The sequence below is a fragment of the Gekko japonicus genome, unplaced genomic scaffold (assembly GCF_001447785.1).
Source record: "Gekko japonicus isolate JY-2015 unplaced genomic scaffold, Gekko_japonicus_V1.1 scaffold126, whole genome shotgun sequence".
NCBI lineage: Eukaryota > Metazoa > Chordata > Lepidosauria > Squamata > Gekkonidae > Gekko > Gekko japonicus.
In genome coordinates, this window is record NW_015162477.1 from 1,475,022 (window position 1) to 1,500,382 (window position 25,361).

The 25,361-nt window shown below is 43.6% G+C and overlaps 1 protein-coding gene across 1 annotated transcript in view; it reads left to right on the forward strand.

The window, feature by feature from the left end:
- The first annotated feature begins 4,455 nt into the window (after nucleotides 1–4,455).
- The window catches only part of CREB5 (cAMP responsive element binding protein 5), a 261,112-nt gene continuing 240,206 nt past the window's right edge, over nucleotides 4,456–25,361 (forward strand). Inside the window, exons 1-3 of the mRNA XM_015405789.1 lie at nucleotides 4,456–4,517; nucleotides 17,951–18,077; nucleotides 20,393–20,464. Of these exons, the coding sequence (XP_015261275.1) occupies nucleotides 20,411–20,464 (54 nt within the window). The 5' untranslated portion in view covers nucleotides 4,456–4,517; nucleotides 17,951–18,077; nucleotides 20,393–20,410. The remainder of the gene's footprint in view (nucleotides 4,518–17,950; nucleotides 18,078–20,392; nucleotides 20,465–25,361) is intronic.

Here is a 25,361-nt window from a genome sequence, read left to right on the forward strand (position 1 = left end):
TCTACAGTATCAACAGTGCTGCCTCTTTCCTTCAGATTACTCAAATGACCACATTATTTTGATAAATGAGGGTGTACGGATAATTCCTAGCTGTAAATTGCATTGTTCTGATAAAACTTCCTGCGTGGTTCCCAAAATATTGTTTAAACCGTAAATGCTGAATATTTTAAAAAACTATTCAGCAATGTAGCAATCTTTCCCCCCAAAATCAAACCTGAACTGTTTTGTAGCTCTGGGGCACATTTCAAGTTCTTTGACAGAGGAAGGCAAAAAAAGGAAATGTTCCTTTATGAGCAAGTAGAGACAAATCTTCCTGTTCCAACAGAGATCTCTTGTCACATTGTCTCTCTCTCTTGCCAGAGGAAACTGCACCGTGAATCTGTTTGGGGCAGGTTTTGCCAGCCAGATCCACAGTGTATTTGTTTATATGAAGTTCCTGTCCTAGCACTAGTAAATTCCCAGTGCATCTTAGAACCTCATATGTAGGCTCTGTCTTGCTCATAATGGAAGGAACATTCCCACTGCTAAGGTACAGTGTACAACTTTCCTCCTGGAAATGAATGGAAAGGAAAGTAGTAGCCATTAATCTGGTTAGCTGCATTTCCATGGGATGTGCCTTAAATTTCACACTCGGCTTCAGTCACCTCTTCTGATAATCTCTAGAGTGCCCTTGGGTACAGAAAGCCATTATGTTAATTGGCTAGCAAATTTGTTAAATGTGCAGAGTGGTCTAAAGGTCACTTCATATGCAGTCCATCACTGGGAAGAGAAGTATTAAGTGCTTTGCAGTTCTTTGATGCAACAGAAAAGGGAAGGGCTGCACCTGCATATTCGGACAAAGCCAGCATTCTCCAGGTTGGGTGGCCTACAGCTATTCTATTACTCTTGACTCGATGTACATCACTTCCATCCCCCCTCTCTCTCATAAACCCAATGCTTTGGCACACATTTCAGTGCTAGATTAAGGTGGCCCAAGCAAATGATCACTTGAATCTTCCCCACTCTATTCCATCCACCCTTCTCTTATTTTAGTTCATCCTTCTTTGTAGTATTCTTGCACATTCAGTGTTGTGATGCTTTCTGCGTCCCTGTTTTCTGCTGCTGATGCATCGTTCTTGCTTTCCCTTTTGACTTCTTTAACTTGCTTCTCTTTTCTTGCTTTCCCCTCCTGGTGCCAAGTAAGGTAAGTTGCTTCATCTTTTAGTCCTCTGTACATGTGTTTGCCAATAGGGTTGGATACACAATAGTAAAACATTGTGGGTGGCACCCATTAACTGATAACTGAAGAAAGATAGTTTGATTCTTCTGTCTTAGGTTCCTAGAGTATTAGGGTTACCAACCTCCAGGTGGCACCTTGAGATCTTTTGCTATTACATTAATCTCCAGACAACCAAAATCAGTTCCCCTGGAGAAAATGGCTGCTTTGAAGGGTAGGCTTTATAGGATTATACCCTGCTGAGGTACCTCCCCTCCCCCAACCCCTCCCTCCCCATGTCCTACCCTCAAAATCTCCAGGTATTTCCCCACCCAGAGCTAGCAACTCTGTGGAGTAGTCTTCTGTTTTCTGCTGTGGAAATTACTTTCTGTATTAGAAAAAACGTGTAGCTCATAATGTATGAACAAGTGTCTTTTCCACCTAGTTTACATGTGTTTGAAACTGTTGCAAGAAATACAATGGAAAAGAATAAGGGTTTCATTTCTTGGTCAGAAAAGGTAACGTTTTAAGAGCTTGCTTTCATATGTTACAGCCAAACCTACAAACCAGTTGTATAGGGTATCTGAATTTAAACTTGTTCATTGGGATACAATCCAGCCGTATAATTATCTGGAGAATGTTTTCATCACCTTCAATGGCCTTTGAACCCAAAGAAATGTGTTCAGGTTACAGTACTGTGCACGCTAGGGCCCAACTAAATGTCATATTGTAGATGAGATTATCACGGTGATTTGTAGCCATATGCAGACACGACTCATCAATGATAACACCATGTAAAAGAGCCATTGTCTCTATCTGCACTGGGCCCTGTTATGCTTTTACACCCAGTTGCCACCAGGGACCTGTATTAGAAATGTGGCTGCCAGTCCTTGTTGGAAACTCCTGTAAAACATAACATATAATTTGGATAAGTTACCACTTCCCTGGTAATGATGGAGGACCTGCCTGTGGTACTTCCCGGTTCCCCAGTCTCATTGAGTGGAGCAGTGGGGGAAAATGGGATGGAATACCATGTGAAAGTTAATTCCTGTTTCAGAACAGGAAGTGATGCCATGGCACTCTAGGAATTTCAGGATCTCTATTGTAAAACCATACTTTTTAAAATACCTAGAGCATCCTGATGTCATGACCTGTTTCAAAAGAAGAAATTATGTCATGACACTTGAAACTGAAAAAAACCCCTCCATGGTTTTTCCCAGTGATTTTTAAAATTCCTAGAGCATCGTGATGCCACTTCTTGCTTCAAACCAAGGAGTGACTTTCAAGTAGTTCCCCCCTCACCCGTGCTCTTCAGAATTGCCATCCAAGGGCTAGCATCCCTTTGGACCTTATTTGAGAATATATTCCAATAGACTCAGTGGAATTTACTGTAAAAGTTTAGGATTAAGCTGTAATGAAAAAATATTTTTATAGTACTGTATTACAGTGGCATTGAATGGAGCCAAAGGTTTTGTTCCCTTAACAGTGGAGCCTTCGTCCAGTGCAGGGAGCCTTACTCTACTGGAAAGATCATATTTGAAGAAGCAAGTTTGAAGGACCATCTTGTTCCATGTGTCCCTGTGAGCCAACAATGGTCATCAGGCAGCCATCTGTTGGCTATCTCGCCACTTAGGGTAGGGTTGCTAGGTGTACTTACCCTGCCAGCAGGGGTGGGCAGGAGCCTTCCAGGGGTAAGAAGGGTGGGGTGACGTCAGCATGTGTGACATCATCAGCATGATGACATCACATGGAAGTGACATCACACCAGGGACTTTGCATGGTGACATTCTAGCATTTTGGCCAAAACTCTATGGTGTGATGCCAACGATTTTGCGTGTGATGGGGCTGTTTGGGGGTGGACTGGAGATCCCAAAATCGGGGGAAACCCAACCCAGACTGGCGGTGTGGCAACCCTAACTTAGGGTAGCCCGTCTGGCATCAACCAGAGCCTAGGCTCTTTTCCATTGTGCCTCTGCTTCTGTGGAATGTGCTCCCTAATGAAGGGAGGAGGCTCCTTGGAGATCTTCAGGAAGTTCTGCAAGGCCTGCCAGTTTATCCAGGGCTCTTGAGAGGGTTTGGATGGCAGGCATCTTGTTAGGGGGTGTGGATTTGGGGGTTTGCTATTTTATTTTTGGGTTTAATTGAAAAATGTTTTTATCTACTATTGTAAGCTACCTTGACCCACAAGGAAAGGCAGGATATAAATGTTTTAATAAATAAATAAAATAAATTGCTGTTAGCAGAATGGAATCTACACATAGCATTTGGGGTAACAATAGTAGATACCGGATCTGGTCACACACAGAATTAGCCATGTGATAGGGATAAATGCCGGGTGGATTTTATGGGCATGATCACACGGGAACATCTGGCAAGTGTCCTGCACCTGTCGGCAACCTGCATCGCCCCGCCAAAGATGCGGAGTAAAAAGATACCTGGGAAAGTGCAGTGTTTTCCAGAAAACACAGGGCACGGGCAGGCGTCGGATTGTGGAAGCGCTGGTATCCTGTCGCATCTGGCACCCATCTGCATCCCGTCTCTCACCGGATATATTTTTTAAAGCCTCTGTGGATTTGCTTTCATGGTCATGCGCATGCAGGAACTCCAGGGTTTTTTTTTTAAGTGTTTGTCTGATCGGGAAGTGGCGGCTTGTGATCGCCCCATGTGTGATCGTGCCATGCCACTTCTTTCTCCCCCCCTTCTTTGCCATGCATCACCATCAACGTGTGATCAGCAGCTGATGGCCTGAGCACGGAGCCTCAGAGAAACATCTGATCGAGCTACCACACTTCAATTTGCTCCGGGCAAAAAGCCGCAACCCCCCCCCCCCCCGGATTATCTCGCTCGTGTGACCAGGACCACCGTTGAACATATAGTGAAATGTTATGGGCCCTTTTGTCAATCATACAGCCATGTCCACCAGGATTTAGAAGAATGAATAATGGCTACCTGGTGAGCTATAAATGACTGCTCCCCACCCCCCCAAGTCCTCTTCACTTAACTTTGAAGTGGAGCTTGGGGGCTTTAGGTTGTTTTGGGTTTGCAACTGGTTTTGGTATGCCCATGTTGTAAATATAACATTGCATGTTCCTTGATGGTTTTAGAAGTTCCAACAACATTTTCAAATAAATGGAAAGGAAAAAGTTGCCTGGCAAAGTTTTCCAAGTTTGCATTCAAGACTCTCTACCCCCACCCCCAAGTCCTGCATCTGCTCCTGGTATGAAAGTCAGCTAAACAAGCTTGTGTTGTTGTTTTCCCCAGGATGCCTTTCATGTTTTCCCCTCCTTCTCTTCAGAAATCCAACTATTTATTTGCACTCAAGGTAGGCAAAATTCTTTTATCTCGCTGTATATTGTAAACAAAAGCAATTTGTATACTGGGATTATGGTACAGTTTTTAAAAAATCCCTGTTGGTCAATATTATTTTTGGCGGGAAAGCTCTTCACGCACTGTATGCAAATAACAACAATGGGAAAGGTTGCTTGGTGTTCAGCAGTGACGGCTGTTGCTTGTTTGCCGTTGCATCCCCATGCTATGAAGCCATGGTAAAAATGAGAGGCCAGCCTTTCACAACACCCTATTGGCAAGCAGTGGAAAGCTTTACAAGGATTTTTTTTCTTTTGCATTTGCCAGATGTTGTTAAGAGTTCATTGCTGCCCTGGGCTCCATGTGTTTTATCTCTTACTGCGGCAGCCATTGCTTTTGCTGGCCTTTGGAGATGTGCAGTAAAACATCAAGTTGGGCTCCTTCTTAATGCTACCATTAGGGTTGCCAACAACCTGGAGAGAAAAAACTTGTTCCTTTAACAGAGGCTTAATGTGTGGAAAAGGGCAGTCGCCACTTTTTGTGGCATGGAGGGAAATAACATCACCTGGGAAATAACACCCCATTAAAGCCCTGTTTAAAGGGCAGGACATTTTTCCCCCTCCAGGTTGTTGACAAGACTAGCCACCATTAATGTTGGGTCCAGGGGTCATTTCGTAGAAAAAGAGCTCATTAGCATAACTTATTAGCATAACTTATTTGCATATGCCACACCCCCTGACATCACCGGAAGTGTGTCAGAGGGCAACACCCACTGCTCAGGCTCCAGTGGACTGTTTTGGATTGCTAGCTATTGGGGGGGGGGCATGCAGATCTGCCCTCACAGAGGAGGGAGAGCTTGTACCTGAAGGTGGGCCGAGGGGAGGGGCTCTGCAACTTACCTGGCTGCTTCTTGCTCCTCGTGGCCTGACTGAGGGCTGCTGGGAGCAGGGGGCGGGGCTTGTTGCATACACCCGCCCCCTGGGCTCCTTACTGCTGGAGCTCCACTCCTGTGCGCTCCTGCAGGAAATGACCCCTGGTTGGGTCTTTTTTGTGTTGCAGGACAAACAAAAGTGCATAGCATTCTCAGCAGCCCGTTGTGCCAGGCAATTCTGCCTGATCATAACTCACAGAATCTATGCCATCTGATTTAGAGTACAGTATATCTTATCCTGGTCTGACCTGGATGGCCTGGGTTAGTCTGTCTTGCAAGTGAAGCAGGCTTGGCCATGGTTAGTACTTGGAGGGGAGACCACCAAGGAAGTCCAGGGATGCAACACAGAGGCAGGCAATGGCAGACCACCTCTGAATGTCTCTTGCCTTGAAAAACCCATGGGGTCACCATAAATCGGCTGCGTCTTGACGGAATTTTTCATCACCATATTTCATCCTAGGCACTGTTGTGACAAGTGGCATTTTTCGGCAGTGTGCTTTATGGCAGAAAGCCTCATGCCAGTACTCACTGACTTCTAATGGCTTCAGGTGGGCAGCCAGGTTAATCTGAAGCAACAGAATAAAGTTTGAGACCAGGGGCACCTTTAAGACCAACAAAATTTTATTCAAGGTATAAGCTTTTGTGTGCATGCACACTTAAAGGTGCCACTGGACTCTAGCTTTGTTCTTCTACTGGCTTTAAAACAGTTTTGGAATATGCACACTGCCTTCAAGAAGTAGCTGTCTCTACACTTAGGGTTGCCGACCTCCAGATGAAACTTGGGGACTTCCTAGAATTATAACTGATCTCCAGACTACAGAGATCAGTTTCCTTGAAGGAAATGGCCGATTTGGAGGGAAAACTCTATGGTACCACATCCCTGCTAAGCTCCCCAAACTCCACCCTTCCCTTGCTCCACCTCCAAGTCTCCAGGAATTTCCCAACCAAGAGTTGGCAGTCCTATTCTATAGAATTCCTTCAAGGGTTCAAGACCCAGCTAGGTCCAAAGTTAAATTGATACAAAAAGCAATTTGTTACTCAGACTGAGTTGTGTGATGGAGCTTCCAAGTAGTTTTTGTAAACTAATTGTTCCAAGTTAAGCACAGAGGGCCCTGATTGTGTCTGCTATTGATACAATAATTTATTGACAAATTGCCCCAAACAAGAAGGAAGGGATAATCAAAGGGACCCATGCAGAACATTACAGAATTACAGTTATAGTAAATGTGCTGGCTCCTGTTGGGACAGTGAAAGCAGCATAGCAGAGCCACACACAGAAAACGTAAGGAGGCTCTCCCTATTTTCAGGACTCTTCACCAATATATAAAAACCTGACTTTGTAAATTAACCAAAAGAAAAGGAACATAAAAAGTATCTGGATGACTAAATAGGAGGGATGGAATGTTGAAAGCAGCTGGGTGTCAATGAAAGAAATGAAGGGATGGAGATATCAGCCGGCTCAGGTCTCTGAGAATTTAGATTGGCCATGATGTCACATGAGTACCTGTCACATGACTATGTTATATGGCTTCCTGTCATGGTGTTGTCATGGGTTCCATGCTGTCATACTGTTGTCATGGGTTCCATGGTGTCCTGGGTTTGGAAATGTTGAAATATACTATAGCGTACCTGTTAATGATAGGATATTTTGGAGGTCATTAATTTATAGGGTCACCATCTGTCAAAAGTTACTCGATGGCACATAACACACACCCTATAGCCTCTACGTACCACCCCCACGGAAGGGCCCTGCTCCTTATCACATGGAGCATTTGGGGTCTCACACTTTTTTATTGTACATCTATTAGTGCTTCCCTGAGAACAAGCCTTTGTAGTAAGAAAGATTTATAGAGATCTTTTCAATGCAGATATTCTCTTCTGTCTATATTTTTTTATAAAGGCAGCATTTATATATTGTTGCATATAACATCCGCTAAATCACTACTGAGAACTGAAGTTCCATCCATCGATCATGCAAAGGCTTTTTAGGGAACCCCAGATGTGGAATTCTTCCTAGCATCCAGACCTACTTGGAAATATTTTAATCCAGGAAAATGTGGGTGACAGACCTTTTTTTATTGTAGCAGAATAAACAGACACAACTGTAATAATGAATCCTGTATGCATGCATGTGGAAAGCTTGATTCTGGATGTTTTAAGAACAAGCACTTCAGCTGGATAGAACGAAAAACACCATACTCCATTTCATTGCAATGATCCTGAAAATTGGTGGTATGATTTATTCAAGGCTAGGAGAGGCTGGTAACATAGTTAGTCATTAACTCTTGATTTATTGCATTTTGAAAGATGCTATAAAAGCCATCCTAAAAAACTACCAATGTTAGTGGTTAACAGGAAAGAAAATCCTAAGAACTGTGGCAGCTGGGAGACTAATCTTTTATTGTGGCTGTGGTTTTTGTAAACAGTGGTCTACTGTACTGGATGTGTGAAGTTGCTATATGTATACTTTCATGTGAGCTAAAGTATACTGCAAGATGAGGTACATTAGCAAAGTGAAAACTTATGGAATAATAGATGTTTCATTTTGGAAACACTCCCCCCCCTCCCGTGTGTATATACATACATCAGTTTATACATATCTCCAACATGGTTGTCATGGGCACTATGGCAGCCACCACTGTGTTTTTTGCTACATACTTCAATCTTTCCTGGAGTATCTCTTCCACAAAACAAAGAGCTAATCCTGGCTTTCCTCTGCCTCCTTGGTGCAGAAAACACTTCAGACAAGCCCAGAAGGCATCACTTTTAAGTCTCCAGTGAACCCTCATTCAGAAACATCTGCATACTATGTGGTGGTTCCCACCTTGTGGAACAGCCTTCCTGAAGAAGTCAGTAGCTCTCCTTGAGTTTTATCTCCATAGAATGTGCAAAGCAGATGTTCAGTTAGGCATTTTTATGAAGGGATTAGAATGGTAGTAGCGTGAAACAGTTCAAGAGGCACCTTTAGAATGGAATAGGACTATAGTCTACTGTAGTGATTATTGCAGGAATTATAGGATTATTGTAGGAATAGGACTGTATTCAACTGCAATTATTATTGTAGGTAATGCCTCAGATGCATAACAGGGCACAGTCTTAAAAAATGCAATCATTCAGTCACTGCAGGATGGACATGGAAGTGACATCATGGCATTGATGATGCTGTAGGAATTTTCCAGATCTCTATAGTTTTGACCATAGAGACCTGAGAAATTCCTAGAGTGTCACGCAATGCTGGGACATCATTTTCAGGTCCAACACCAGAAGTAGTGGTATGGCATTGCATGACAGCAATTTTTGGGCATATTTTGCTCTTGCTGCTTTACAGACTAGCTGTGGGAGCAAGGAACCTGGCAGCCCTACTTGTAGGTATCATCTTGCTTTCACTGCATTTCATAATTTTACTTCTGCTTGCTCATAATATACTTTGCCTTAGACAGTTTGTTGCATTGAACATATGAGCACATGAAGTTCAGCACATGAAGAATCAGACCATGGGTCCATCAAAGTCAATATTGCCTACTCAGACTGACAGCAGCTCTCCAGGGTCTCAGACTTCACACCAACTACTACCTCTTCTTTCCCACTGTAGATGCTAGGGATAGAGCCTGGGACCCTCTGCATGCCAAGCAGATGCTCTGTTACTGAGCCACAGCCCCTCCCATTGTTTTCTAAATTTGCAATTTCAGTCCTATGGAATTGTTCACTGGATTTTTATTCTGTATGGTTGCATTGTTTTTTATTCTATAATCCACCTTGATTTTCCATGAAAAAGGCAGTTTATAAATAATGTAAGTCAATAAATACTGTAAAAAGGGGAGATGATGCATGACTGAAAATACATTATAAACCTCTTATTGCCAGGCATCTTCCCTTCATGTTTTTAGAGGTTTCTGTGGAGCACACTGTGTTCAAATATAACCCATCAGCCCCATAACATCTGAAGCCACCCTCAGTCACGATGAGCCAGTGTCTGACTGGTGGACTTTCATGGAAAGATCAACATACAGGAAACTTAGATTCCCATTTATTTCCCACAAATCTATGTGTATTTCACATTCCATTGGACAGCGCTCTTGTGCATATCTCTCTGTGGAAAAGGAATATGTCCAGAGTGAATATTACGCAAGACAGACCCACTGACCTAGACGAGATATACACACGACAATTAGTCTGCACTCCCCCCCCCTTTTGGTTAGGGTTAATCAGAAGGTTGAAAACTCTGCAACGTTCAGTCAATTTGAGGCTGAAGGCTGAAATGTCATTTTCGAAACAGGGTTAAGAAGGTCACACAGCTGCAAATAATAACAGCTCGATGAAAATCAGATTCTGACGGCAACTCACTTCAAGAATAACATTGAAACAGGAAACAAGCCTGCATGATATTCTTTCCAGCGAAGTCATACTAATTTTGCAGGTATTTTATTGAGTTATTTATTATTTACGCAAGGGCTGAAAAGAGAACAGGCTATCTTAATTCAGCTATTTCACACCATTCCTTCCTAGTTGTGGTGTATCGGTGGGGATGGCTTTTATCTGACATATTAAAAAGAATGAGGGTGGAAAAAAAAATCTACCTTTGAACAGGACTTTATTTTAAGGGTTGGTCGATCTGCTGGTAGGGGAGGGATGCTTATTTGTTCTGCTTTCAAAAGTTTCTTTGTACAAACGATGTACACACACTGTACAAAACCTGGAAAAAGAACTTCAAATTTTATCTCGTATCTAAATTTTACTGCCTGGCTTAAACACAGCTGCTGCTAAAGAAGTGTTTCCTTCAAGTTCCTGTAGTCTTTTATGTGCCTGCAGTTTGCTTTGACTATCACTGCGGCTACCTTGGGCTACTAACCCCATGGTGAATGATAATTGAACAGATATGAGTATTCTAATCTACCGCACCTGACTGCTACTCCTTCAACATTTTGCAATGTTTGGTTGTACGGTGAAGATGAATTTGCACACTGCTGAATTTACAGGGCTCTTTTTGTAGAAAAAGCCCAGCAGGAACTCATTAGCATAATAGGCCACACCCAACAGCAGGAACTCATTAGCATATTGGGCCACACCCCTGACAGCACAGCTCATTAGCACATTAGGCCGCACCCCCATGTCACCAGAAGTGTGGTTATCCAGCCACACCCACATTTTGCTTGTTATTCTGTTTACCTTGTTTGTTGTCAAAACCCAGAGCTTTTTTTGTAGCAGGAACTCCTTTGCATGTTAGGCCACACACCCCTAATGTAGCCAATCCTAATGAGCTTCTGCTGTTGGGTGTGGCCTATTATGCTAATGAGTTCCTGCTGGGCGTGGCCAACTTGGGAGCCAGCCGGAACTCCATTCCTGTGCGTTCCTGCCCAAAAATAGCCCTGGGTTTTTATCTTCAGAGCATTCAGAGCTTACCTGTGCTGAATGTGTTGGGCATGTAGGCGATCAGCCTCCACATGAAGCCTGGAATGACAACTGATCTCCAGACTATATATTTTTTCTCCTTGAAGAGTGGTATTTCATTGGGGTATCAGAGGCAACAATGCAAGAGGCATTCCTCACTTGTGGAGCCTGCCAATGTTGCTTTTTGCATGGTCACAGCAGTGCAATATAATTTTGACAGATGTTGTTAACATCTACATTGTGGTCCAAGCACTTTTTGTACATGCATAGTTAATACCAACAGAACAGATGCAGGGATGTAATCATCATCTTCACCATTTTATTAAGAACACATCTTATATTCTGCAATTCCAGGATATAGTTGTGAGATTGCCATACATCTCGTTCAGAGGTCAGTTCTTACCGAGTTCAGTGAGACCTCCCCCATCTAGAGATCTCCAACAGTCTCCACTGGAGAATGACACTACAGTCCTAAACAGAATTACACCCTTTTCTCAGATTGACTGAGGAGGATGTATCTCTGTTTGAGATCACCCTGTGAGGAGCCTAGCTGGCACCTGTTTTATGGCAATATAGTCTATGTGTACTATAACAAAGAGAGAGAGAGAGAGAGAGAGAGAGAGAGAGAGAGAGAGAGAGATTTAAAGTTGACTTTTTATGTCAATTTACAAACATTAGTTGGTTCTTTAATATCAGAATGAAAGTTATTTGTATTAGGAAAACTATCCAATAAGACGTTTCCATTGGTTTTGATGGGATACATTTCTCAGTGTAACTGTGTGTGGTAACACAAGTGTTAACCTTCTGATCTGCAGGAGATATACCAAACGAAAAAAAAGAAAGAAAAAAAGGAGATATACCAAACTGCTGGGGGTAGCGTTAAAACATTATTAAATTTGATCCCTACCAGAAGGCTGCATCTGGTCTCTGTTCCAAATGCTCCTTGTAAACTAAACCCAGTTTACAATTTATGTCAACAAAGGTAAACACACTCCTCTTTTTCCTTTCTCAGGAACAGGGTTGCCAGCTGTAGCTGGCACACCAACAGAAGAATGGTGGAGGAGCTGAAAGCTATTTGGCATCGTGCTGATGCACAATGTCTCTTCTGGCTCAAAACCAGAAGTGACATCATTGCATCAAGTGATGCTCTAGGATTTATCCAAAACTCTATAGTTAACCATAGATAGTAAACCATAGAGTTTAGGATGAATCCTAGAACATCACACCCAATATGTCAAACATTGTTGCAGCACCAAACAGCCTAGGGTTGCCAGTCTCTTGGTGTGTCTGGAGATCTCCCAACTTTACAACTGACCTCCAGACCACAGAGATAACTTCCCCTGGAGAAAATGGCTGCTATGGGGGTGGGCTGTATGGCATTATACCATGTTAAGGGCCCTCCTCAGGGTCCTCCCCAATCTCTTGGAATTTCCAAACCCAGAGTTGACCCCCCCATATTATGAAACGTATTGATGGGCGGAAGTCAAAACAGTTGCAACATCCACCGTTGGGCAGATGATTCTGCAGGCTTCTTACCAAACAAGGAACCCTGTAGAAATCCTGCAGTTGAGAAGACATTCTCAGAGACTGTATCCCTCATTCAAAGGATACTTTCTTCCATCTTTCCAATGGATAGAAGAAAACATTCCTGTTCCATGAGCAATTAAAATCATCCAGTGCATAGCTCGCACAGAAAGGCATGTGGGTAATCATTTTTCTCCCTTCCTGGAAACTTCAAGCTGAGGCTGGCGATGTTTGTTTTTTAACCAAATCAAGGCACATGGTGAGAGGGAGTAACTCTCTGCTGTCTTCTGTTCCTTACTACCCCGTGTTCTGTTTCTTCCATGTTTTCTTCCAGCCCAGCTGTCTTTCCATATCTTTGTAACTGCAGAGCCTGGCCAGGAAAAAAATGTGTTTCAAATAGTGGGAGGCAGCAAAGTAAAGTAGAGGGAAGCAATGCCAGTTCCCTTCACTGAAGGCTCAGGTTTCTTTTCAGATCCCCCTTCACTTTCCCCATTGGGCCAATAGCCTGCCTGCACACCCAGACTGGACTAGCTCAGTGGTGAGAAGGGCAGTACCCAGACCCAGTCCACATGTGCCTGGCTGATTCATGGTGAAGTGAGGTGCTTGGGTAGACTATAACACAGCACCTACCTTCTTCCAGTTGGCTCTTTCTCCCTCCTGTCTTTGGGGAGCAGGGTCAGGGCTAGGGATGCCAGTCTCCAGGTGGGACCCCCAGAATTACAGCTCATTTCCAGACTATGGAGATCAATTCCCCTGGAGAAAATGGATGCTTTGGAGGATGGACCCTATGGCACTGTACCCCACTGAGGTCCTTGTGTTTCCCAGGATCCACCCCCAGATCTCCAGGAGGCAACTTGGATCAGGCCAACCTGGACAAGGCAACTTTACCTCTCCATCCCCTGCTGGTGGCCAGTGGGGACCTGGCAACCCTGGCTAGGGTCCTTTTCCAGGGATTCCCCCCCTCCCTGTCTGCCCCTGGCACGGACTCATGCATACTGGATCCCCCTGAATGGCTGTAGTGCTTTAAAATACAATGAAAGCATGCAAAGGACCTCAGATACTAAATTAGAGCTTCTCTCCTGCACATATGTGATATGTTCCTTTGTCTTCACTGATTTCCCACTGGATCTTATATGCATGTGCTTTCTCTTTACTATTGGAGGGAGGGAGAGCCTTAAGCTTCTCTGTATCACTGGGAAAGGGGCAAGGCAAAGCCTGAGCCTCTGCCTTTATTATTCCTGGTCTCTGCGACCATACCTGCCTGCCAGTGTGTATGAGCAAAGTCATGGAGAAGTCCAACCCCTTCAGCTTTCCCCTACATCTTAATTCATTAATCTGCAAAGTGTACAAGATGTCTATGAAAGGGAATTGGGACAAGAAACCAAAGCCTTCGCCACTGCCCCCCTCATTTTCTCTGGCTGCCTTCCTTGAGCACACAAGAGTCCACGTTCAGCTATGTGATTGCGATTCCTGATTGGGAGAAGTTATATTCTGGACAAACCAGCAGGCCTACAAAAATCTAGTAGAAAAAGAACAGCTGCCAAACAGTGACATATTGCCAGATTCTTAATTCTCTCCCACCCTTTCTGGGGAAGCTTTGGCCTGAGGACAGCAGTGTGCCAATTTTTTTGTACCATTCCATTTTATTCCAGGTAAATGTAAGGAGAGCAAATCAGGCTCCTACCTTGAGGCATACATGTTTCCAATAGTTGGTTCTAATATTTATGCACAAAGTCATACATCTCTTGTGGACCAGAAGAAAAAGTCTAACACTATGTGGTAGCATTTTAAATTCATTTGTAAATTGGGGGTTAATATGATTTCCATTTCTTTCCTTTTCATGCATGGCATCCATGGCTGTTCTGCTGGAGAAAAAAAGTCTTGAGGACTGGGGAAAGGGTTGCATAAATGTTTGGCATTGCCTCAATGTCTGAAGAAATCTTGATATTAAAGAAAGCAATTTATTAGCTTGCTTAGGCTTCCATGGGAAATGTGCCTTTTCAGAATTATTTTTTCAAGTTCTATGGGAAGGGTAGTAGTCCATGGTCAAATGCAATACAGAAAGTTTTTATAAAGAGGTTTATTATTGCAGGCTGAAATATGTTTATTGGTTGTTATTCCAGTTTCTTCTGCACTTAATTTTGGTCAACACACAATTGCTTTGAGAACTGCTTCTCGTGTTAAAATTTCACAGCCTGGGAAAGTTCCAAGACGTTAGCTCCTGTTTGTATGCTACAGAAATATTGGGCCTGCCACATATTTTCACAGTCAACACAAGAATGTGTGAGAATGAAGAGGCTACATGTGTTTATTTCAGCCCATGTTAACAGCAAGAAATATACCATCATGAGTTCTACCAATTGCACTGAACATGTAGTGCAATAAATGCATGTCCCTGTTCCATGGACTTTGCCTTGGTAGACACAGTGGGCTCAGTAATCCACATAATCTCAGTCAAAAACTCATGACATCCCTTTAAGAAAACCCCTGTCAGCCTTACCCCTCCCCCTCAGTCATAGTCATAATGGACCCTGGCTGACTCATGGGGAAGAATTAGGAGGTACAATGTATTGCTCCACTCTTCAGACTGCAGAAGGGAAGATTTACCCTTTTAAAATGTTCCTTTGAACAGAAACTCCCATGCAACTGGAAGACTACCACAGCAGGGAGAAGGGGTCTCACCTCCTCTCTTTCCTTGCTATGTAGGCATCCCAGGTTTGAATCCCCACACTACCGTGGAAGCTTGTTGGGTGACTTTGGACCATTCACCTACTCTCAGTCTAGCCTACCACACAGGTTTGTTGCAAAAATGAAATGAAGGAGAGGAAAAAATATAAGCCATTGTGGGTCCCAACTGGAAAGAAAGGCAGGATATAAGTGAAGAAAATGAATAAATTCCAAAATGTGAACTTCACCTGCCTCTGAAGTAGAGCAGTCTACCTACTGCATTTTTAATCTCACTATTTCGCTTAGAAGCTTTAAGAGGCCCACATGGTTCTCCCATCCCCCATTTTACCATCATATTCTCCTGTGTATGTGAACCTGGCCTAGTCTTTTGATAGGACTGTTACAGAACTTATTGGATTAAGCACGCAAAGCACTGAGAGCACTTGAAAATGCAATATAAGTGATAAGTAAACTGATGTAAAATCACCATTATCATTATTTAATAATGAATATGATTACTTCTCTGACTGTAAAAATACAACTTGGGGAGAATAACTACATGTAATCAAGGGCTGATTGAGATTACTCTACAAGTTGGTGTGAATGAATGTTTAGTGCGTGGTAAATTGGACATGCAACTGTTTCACCATACACCCTGATCCCTGTTTTTCTGAACTGCTGAACTACTTTTGGAAGCCTTAGGAATGGTATGGTAAAACAAGTGCCAAGTCCTCCTAAACAAAATATCACTTGGGTCAAGCACTTGTTCAATTGCTTTGTTGTGCAAGTGCATCCAGTTTCAGACTCTCTTCTGCTGACGCTGCTATTATTGGGGGGTTGGTTATCCATAAACAGATTTTTTCCCTAAACTAAGGCCCTGGTCACACAGGCCAGATAACGTGGGGGGGGGCGTGGCTGTTTGCCCCAGATCAAAATAAAGTGCGGTAGCGCCTGATCACACGGTCCCCCGAGTCTCCGTGCTTAGGCTGTTAGCTGGCAATCACACAGCGATGCTGCAGAGTGGCAAAGAAGTGGCGTGATCACAGAAGTGTTTCACGTTTGTGCGCATGTGCAGTTCTGCGGAGCAGCACTGCTTTCAGTTTCATGTTTGTGCACATGCGCTTATGAAAAACATCTGGTTTGTGATGGGACAGGCGGCGGATGCCATGGGATACTAGTGCTCCCGCGATCAGACGCCCGCCTGTGCCGCACGTTTTCCAGATACTAGTGCACTTTTCTTGGTACTTTTTAACTCCACATCTTCGGTGGGATGCCACGGGTTGGCCACGGGTGTGCTATGCTTCCCAGATGTTGTAGTGTGACCGTGCCCTGAAAATCCGCCCAACATTCATGCCTTTCATGCGGCAAATTCTCCGTGTGACCGGGGCCTAAGTTTCTTTTCCCATCAAACCTGGGGTTTCAGAACCCTAAATGGTAGCTATGGCCAGTCATGTTGTCCAGTTTTGTCTATCTACACAGGGAGGAAGATTCAGCCCTTGAATATTAGGTATGGTGATGTATAGTCTGAATCACATGCTAACAAACTCAGATTAGGTGTTCATACTGTGTGTGAATCAATGCAGTTATCAATCATTATCAAGGATAGAGTTACTATAAACAAAGTAAAATACAGTGATGAATATAGCCTAATTTACTTCACTTGCTTAAGCGATATTACTCATTTAACCTATAGGCTTTGAGTAATATGGCCTAATTTAAGGCCTAATGTACTGGTGGACCCTGCTCTGTCAAGATGCTTTTCATCCATGGAAAAATGAAGTAAAATGGTTTTGGGACTGTCTGAAAAGAAGTGGGACATTTCACCCCATACCACTTATACTAGATAACCCCATAATTAGCTAAGTTTACTTTTTTTTTTAGAAAAAGAAGGATCGGTTCACAAAATACATTTTTTTGGCCATAAAAGTGCTGCTGATTGTCCCCAGCTACATACTCTGTAGAGATGTGTGAACCTAATATTCAGCAGGAATTCCTGCCATTGAAGAAGCTAAAAAGTGGCAGCCACTACAATCTTAATATTAATCGGTGCTGCTAAGTGTTAATGCTTTATGCTTTCTTAGAGCTTATTCCAGCATTATATAGACATGGGTGAACATTACAGCAGAAGTGAACGACTTTCACTTTTTTTGCTTCTGCTGTAATGCATAAAATGGTGCTCTCTGACCCTGCATGTCCTGACCTGGATGGCCCAGGCTAGCCCGATCTCATCTGCCTTTGGAAGCTAAGCAGGGTTGGCCTTGGTTAGTACTTAGGTGGGAGACCACTAAGGAAGTCCAGAGAGAAGATACAGAGCCTTGAAAGACCTGTGGGGTCACCATAAGTCTGCTGTGACTTGAGGGCACTTTCCACCTCTGATCCAACCATTTATGCAATGGTAGGGTTGCCAGGTTGCCACTGACCAGCAGCAGGGGATGGGGAGGGGGGTTAGGATTGCCAGATCCAGGTTGGGAAACTCCTGGACATTTGGGAATGGAGCCTGGGGAGGACGAGACCCCAGCAGCTTACAATACCATAGAGTCCACCTTCCAAAGCATCTATTTTCTCCAGGTGAACTGATCTCTGTTGTCTGAAGATGAGCTGTAATTCCAGGGGATCTCCAGGTCTCACCTGGAGGCTGGTATCCCTAGCTATGGGGCACCAAGAGTCTTATGGACCCAATGTGGGTGATAGTTTTGTCAACTCCCACTTTCCACTGAAAGTTCAAGAAAACAGAACTATGATTCACTCTCGCTTCAGCTTTCCCAAGCTCTCTGTAATGTTTGAATTGGCTCTGATGTTACTCCCCCATCCAAGATATGACTATTACTCCTCTTGCAGCTGCTCAGTAATGTCGTTACTTATTTGATTCTTGACCCATGCAGCTTCTCCTAGAACAGAACAAAATTTCTCACACCTTCAATTCCCACTTATTTTGATAGCATCAGAAGAGCAATAAAGCCCTGAATTGAAATAGCAACAGCCTCCTCAGTTGGCGCATTACTCCTGGTCAAGAGTTGAAGCATGTAAGCAGGACAGTGTGGTGCCCACTCCTAATAAATGTGAAATGTAAGTCTTCTACTAATCCAACACTTTGTAAACCTTGATTGATATGGAATGAAAATAGTCACCTGCAAGATTCGTCTCTGCTGAATGAGATATTATTCATCTCTGCTGAATGAGAGCCAGTTTGGTGTAGTGGTTTGGAGCCTGGACTCTAATCTGGGAGAACTGGATTTGATTCCCCACTCCTCCACATGCAGCTGCTGGTGTGACCTTGGGTCAGTTACAAGTTCTTTCAGAGCTGTTCTCTCACAAGCAGATCTCAAAAGAACTCTCTCACCCCACCTATCTCACAGGATGCCTGTTGTGGGGAGGGGAAGGGAAAGGAGATTGTAAAATGCTCTGAGACTCGTTTGGGTAGTGAAGGGTGGGGTCTAAATCCAATCTCTTCTCTAATGGCATGTTTTGAAGGATATTCAAGTTAAATTTAATCATGGCATCCTCTTGGCCTGTTTGGAAGGAAAACCAGCTTTGGGTAGCTAAAGGCACATGCTCACGTACTGACAGCAACAGCGTTTCTTCTTGCTAACAAGATAAACAGCTCAAAGTAGCAAGTACCCAACGGACTGCGTTAGACACACCTATTTAGCAAGGATCTGTCTTGTATGCTCCCTCAGCACTCTGTCTAGACATGATTCAGTCAGACTCCTTTTCCAATATAAGGAACCATGATAATCATACTATTAAACAGAACATATCTTATACTTTGTAAACATCACCATGTATCAGGCTGCAACTGGTAATTCTCCTTGCGTTAGTTCAGTGGACGGTTGATAAGCGATGTGAGAGGGATGCCTCCCAAACATACCATTTTCATAGCTATGCTTCTGGTTGCCACTGCAGGTGTCCATACCCGTGGTGACTACAGCTAACATTTTGAAACTTGTGACACAAAAGTTGTGTCAGGCCAGGGCGCTGAATGAATGTGAATGTGAGGAGGTAGAAAATAATCAGGATTATGGTAGCAGGGCCTGTCCTCCCTGGTTTGCACATCCAGCAAAAGGTGTGAACAGAGTTGTACAAATGCAAGCATTTAGACTCTGTATGCATAATCAGGGACTTTACCTGTAGTAGCAGGGCTTCTGATCACATGGGGAACCTTACATGAATACCACTGTAATTCTGTACAGTTCTATCTGGAAACATATTCCTAGAAATCAACATTATCTATAGACTAGGCTAGCCTGATAGATTTGATTGGATCAACTTATTGGAAGGGAGGAGGAGGAGGAGCTTTAGAGCACTATTTCCACATTCCTTAGATATTTATGCCATGCGTTTTTTGTTCATCAGGGGCCAAAAGCAGCTCACAACATCACTCTCCTCTATTCCATTACAACCCTGTGAGGTATTTTAGGCTGACAGAGAGTGACTGGGCCAAATTCAGTGAGCTTCCGTAGCAGAGTGGGGAATTGGATCTGGGAATCCTTACACGCTAACCAGTACACTGCACTATATGAATATGTATGGAGACTCTCTCAAATTAACTGGCCACCAGCCATGAACATATGAAGCAGCCTTGTGCCAGCTAGGGTTTTCAACCTCCAGGTGGGGGTGGAGGTCATCTGGAATTCCAGCTGACCTCCAGGCAGCAAAGATCAGTTCCCCTGGAGAAAATGGCCACTTTGGAGGGTGGACAATTTGGCATTATACCCTGTTCATGTCCCGCCCCTTCCCAAACCTTTCCCTCCCCAGGCTCTACCCTCAATTTTCCAGGTATTTCCCAAGGGGGAGTTGGCAACTCTATATCCCGCTGAGTCTTCATGCTCAGTATTTACTGACACAGGCAGTGGCTCCCAGATTCTTAGGCTGAGAAATGCCTTTCCCAACACCTTGCCTAACACTCCTTATAATTCGTATAATGAATTTGATTTTCTTGATACTAATAACAATGTATTCTTCGAGATATGCACTGAGCATTTTAAAAACATTCTTAAACATTGCAGCTAAAATGCTACACATTAAAAAAAGTCAAAGGTAAACAGATAATTCATGACATTTCTGAACATAGGTAGTATTATCTAATAATACACTGAGTGTATTTTTTTTTCACCAAATGGAATTCATTTCTGACAGCCTAATGACTTTCTGTCTTCTTTCTAAGTGCATAAATGTGTTCTGAAAAGGGCATTATAAACTCAGACAATGGGGAGTTTGGTTATAGCCAGAGTAGGGTTTAGGGGGGGGCGTGGGTTGGGGCTTGAATTTTTCAGGCTTTTCTGTTTGTGTTTTTAAGGGGCCCTATTATTTCCATGTTTCCTAAAGTTATGGGTGACTGTATTTATGGGTTCCCTTTCTCCCCCTCTCCTTTTAACATGTAGATTTATGAGGAATCAAAGATGAATTTGGAGCAGGAGAGGCCTTTTGTCTGCAGTGCCCCGGGCTGCTCACAGGTGAGTTGAGTTGGCAGGAATATAAACCAAAGTCTAGCTCTAGCCTGCATAGTACCTCCTGATATATTAACGTGTATTTAAGTTTAAAAATGTTTTCTTTTTTAAAAAAGCCGTTTTCCACAACATATAGAAAACTTTAAATTTTTGTTATTTTTTTCAGATAAGATACAAATATTTTTGTCCCTCAGATTATAGGCAAGGATGTACTCTGAAACATTTTAAAGGCTTCAGAGGTTTACTCCCACCTGTACCTCCTTCAAGGGTTCAGTGCCCATCTGAGAAATTTGGAAAAGAGCAAGAGTCCAGTAGCACCTTAAAGACTAACAGAAAAACTGCTGAAGTGAGCAGTGACTCATGAAAGCTCATCCCCTGCCACAAATTTTGGTAGTCTTTAAGGTTCTACTGGACTCTTGCTCTTTTCCACTGCTACAGGCAGACTAACATGGCTACCCATCTTGATCTACCTCCATGGAAGGCATCTGAGAGCGGACTCACTCACAGGGTTGCCAGCTCCAGGTTGGGAAATACCTGGAGATTTTTTGGGGGGAGAGACTGAGGAGGGCGGGGCCTGGGCATAATGCCATAGAGTCTAACTTCCAAAGTGGCCATTTTCACCAGGTGAACTGATCTCTGCTGCCTGGAAATTAGTTGTAATAGTGAGAGATCTCCAGCCACCACCTGGAGGTTGGCAACCCTACTCACTCATGCAGTTTCATCTCTTTAAATCCAGAAGTCATCACAGGTAGAACTTTCATAACAGCCAGGGCTCTTTTTGTAGAAAAAGCCCAGCAGGAACTCATTAGCATAATAGGCCACACCCAGCAGCAGAAACTCATTAGCATATTAGGCCATGCCCCCTGACTGCACCACTCATTAGCATATTAGGCCGCATTCCCATGTTACCAGAAGTGTGCTCATCCAGCCACACCCACCTTTTTCTGTTTACCTTGTTTGTTGTCAAAACCCAGGGCTTTTTTTGTAGCAGGAACTCCTTTGCATGTTAGGCCACACACCCCTAATGTAGCCAATCCTAATGAGATCCTGCTGTTGGGTGTGGCCTGTTATGCTAATGAGTTCCTGCTGGGCGTGGCCAACTTGGGAGCCAGCCGGAACTCCGTTCCTGTGCCTTCCTGTCCAAAAATAGCCCTGCATAACACCACACTTCCATTTCAAAAGCAAACCTTTCCAGTAGACTAAATTCAGAAGCACATAAATATACCATCAGGTCTTGAATGATCAAGTTCTACCAAATCCTTTCAAATGGTGCAGTAGCGAGTACCAAGAGCCTATCAACCACACAAGGTCCTCTTGATGCACACTGTCATGATGTTGTATGAACAGAAGCAAAACGCATATTTACTGTGTGCATATGGCTCTGGTACATTCAAATTGACCACTAGATTTTTCAGGGTTTGTATATGTGCATGATAAATATGTCTGTTGCCCTTGTTCCCACAGCATGGCAACTGTGAATATCGGGAGAATGGTGGGTAGTGTGTGCTCCCAATACATATGGTTGGCAGGCTGCCTGTGCATATTATTGTAGTGTCTGAAAAAGGGCTATACAGACTTGTGTGAAAGATAATCTCCCTTCAGTTTAGAGTCAGTTTGTCAATTACATATGCCCTTGGCAAACACCTGACAGAAAGACTGGGTCCTTCTTCTCAGATCTCCAAAACAGACTAAAAACATAAGAGGAGATTCTGCCTGTGTGCAGAATGTGCTTTTACTCTAAGTCTGCTATTCATTATATATTTTTTATTTTTATGTATTCATATGGAATACATAAATATGAACATCGGGGACATACATTTTAATATTATTGTACTGGATGATACTGCCAATAGTCTCTTTATTCTAGCTGCCTTAACCTCATAAATTCAGAAGGTGCTGTAAACATATGTTACATTTGCATTCATTAAAATAAACTTAAAACTACTGAGCTCAAAACTACTGAACACTTGTGCTCATACCTTCTTTTGTGACTTGATTTTGTTTCAATAACATTTCTCCCATTCTTGAAGGAAGCTGGGTATGGTTTTCCCATTCCCCTGTCCAGATTGTATTATTTCTGTTTGCATCACATATCAAAGCAAACACACTCAAATGGTGATTTTTAAGCTCTAGGGAACTTTGGACAAGGCCAGGGAAGCTCTAATGCTTTTTGATGATGGCTAGAGTTGCTTGGGAAATTCTTGGAGATTTAGGGTAAGTGCTTGGGGGTGCAGAGGTTGGAGAGATGAGAATGCTCAGCAGCAATGTTTAGGGTTGCCAAGTCCTTCCTGGCCACCAGCAGGGGATGGGGGTAGGGTTGCCAAATCCAAGTAGGGAAACTCCTGAAGACTTGGAGATTGAGCCTGGGGAGGACAGGGTACAATACCACAGAGTCCACCTTTCAAAGAATAATTTTTTTCTCTAGAGGGGTGACCAGAAAGGAATAGTCAGTGGAGAGAGTGATTCAGCAAATGTTTCACTGATAGGCAGTCTGTAACCACTTATTTCCTTTATTTTACTTTTTGATAAAATTTATACTCCACCATTCTGTCCTCATTAGGCTGCCAAGATGGCTAATGATTAAAAACATACATAATACATATACAGCGAAGACGGAGGTCCTGGGCCTGAGTCGGAACGGTCTGGGGTTGGGGCTCCCTCTCCCGACCTTCGATGGGGTGCCTTTGGTGCCTGCGTCGGAGGTTAGGAGTTTGGGGGTGCTCCTGGATGCCTCCTTAACAATGGAGGCCCAGGTAGCAGCCACTGCCAGGTCTGCTTTTTATCATCTGAGGCAGGCTCGGCAGTTGGCCCCCTTCCTCGATCGTGAGGACCTGGCTACAGTGACCCATGCGACGGTCACCTCAAGACTAGACTACTGTAACGCTCTCTACATGGGGCTGCCTTTGTCGTTGACCCGGAAGCTGCAGCTGGTGCAGAATGTGGCGGCTAGGCTGCTGTTGGGCCTCCCCAGGTGGGAGCACATCAAGCCTGGGTTGAAGGCACTGCACTGGCTGCCAATAGCATACCGAGTCCGCTTCAAAGTGCTGGTGCTCACCTTTAAAGCCCTATATGGCCTGGGTCCGACCTACCTGAGGGACCGCCTTTCCCCGTATATGCCCCCAAGAGCACTTCGGTCAGGGACCCAGAACCGTTTGGTGGTTCCGGGTCCCCGAGAGGCACAGTACGCTGCAACAAGGACTAGATCCTTCTCAGTGGCGGCCCCTACCTGGTGGAATGAGCTCCCGGAGGAGATCAGGGCCCTGCGGGACCTTGTGCAGTTCCGCAGGGCCTGCAAGATGGAGCTCTTCCGCCAGGCTTTCATGTAGGGGCCGCCGCTTCCACCACCTCCACCGATGGCGGAAATACCATCTGACTGGAAGTATCCGTGATATCCCGGCAGCCATGTGAACCACGCGGCAGCAAGACCATCCGATTGGCTTGGACCACCATTGGACGATAGTAACAACTCAGACCATCTTGGAAATTTAAAGCACTTTATTTGTAACAGGACATTATTGATTGTGATCTGTGATTTTATTGGATTTTATTGTTTTTATGAATGGGTTTATCCCCTTGTAAGCCGCCCTGAGCCCGCTTGCGGGGAGGGCGGGGTAAAAATACCTAAAATAAAGAAATAATAAATAAACAAACAATAAAGCACAACTTAAAAACCATTATAACCAAACAAAAGCACATCATAAAATCAATTAAAAACAAGTTAAAATTAGGGCTGTCAAGCCTCCAATCTAGATGGCTTCCCTGCCCCTGAATTCCTGTCAAAATGAAAAAAATAAATTAAAAAATTTTAAAAAACCCACTGAAGTCCCCCAAGCAATGACACTGCAACAGCGGTGCATCTAGGAATAGGTGGAAACGCTATGGTAAGTACACTATGGTATTCCCCAGAAGTGACATCATCATGCTAGTGATGCTAACCCCCAATACCATGCTCAGTCTAACTAAAATGTACATACAAAAACATAAAAACAACTATGAAAACATAGGTCAGGAAGAGTACTTAGCTGAACTCAACATAATGGTTTCCCCTGGGTGTGGTGCCCTCCCATACCTTACTTCACTATGCTCCACTGATGAAATATTTAATTTTCTCCAAGCAAGGTAAAGGGCTTCTTGTGTCTTTGATGAATAGTTGACAAGACCCCTCTCTCCTGGCCTGTCATTGCTAGTGGTGCTGTTTTTAGTTTTACTCTTTTTATTGTTGTCATTGTTATTTTATGTTTTTTATTCTTACTGGAAATGTTTATCAAAAGTCTAGCTTTTTTGTTGATATAATGGTGGAACCTAAATATGTAAAACATACAAATAAATGAATTTGAGCATTTTGAGAGGAAGATCTTTAATTTGTATCTACAAGGAGTGTGGGTAGGAGTGTAGTCTGAATTTAAGCTAAAAGAGAGGTTGAATGAGAGTGAAGAACAAATTCTATTAAAAACCTTGGCATATTAATGCTAGAGATGCTTGGACAGCCATCAGTTCAGCTCACTTCCCATTCACCAGTGCTTATCAGGCAGCTGATTAATCATTGGGCTGTTCGCAACTTGTTCATGTGTATTCACTGAATACTTCCTGCCATCAGAAACTGACTCCTAGGTGATAAGGGAGTGACTAGGATCTGGCTTCTGATCTCTTGCTGGGTAAACTTTGTACCCATCAAAGTTTTTTTGGGGGGGAGGGGAAGATCAGCTGGAAGTTGGGTTCTTTTGACCTTCCACCCTGGAAACTTTGCTGTCTCCCAGATTTGTGAAATGCAATAAAATTAGTGGTGAGGAGGGTATGGTGATTAGAAGCCCAGCTGGAAAAGGATAAGCTGGAAGAGGAGGCTTGGTGGCAGATTTGGGTTTCACCTCCATTTAATGTAAAAAGAACTCTAAAATACAGCCTA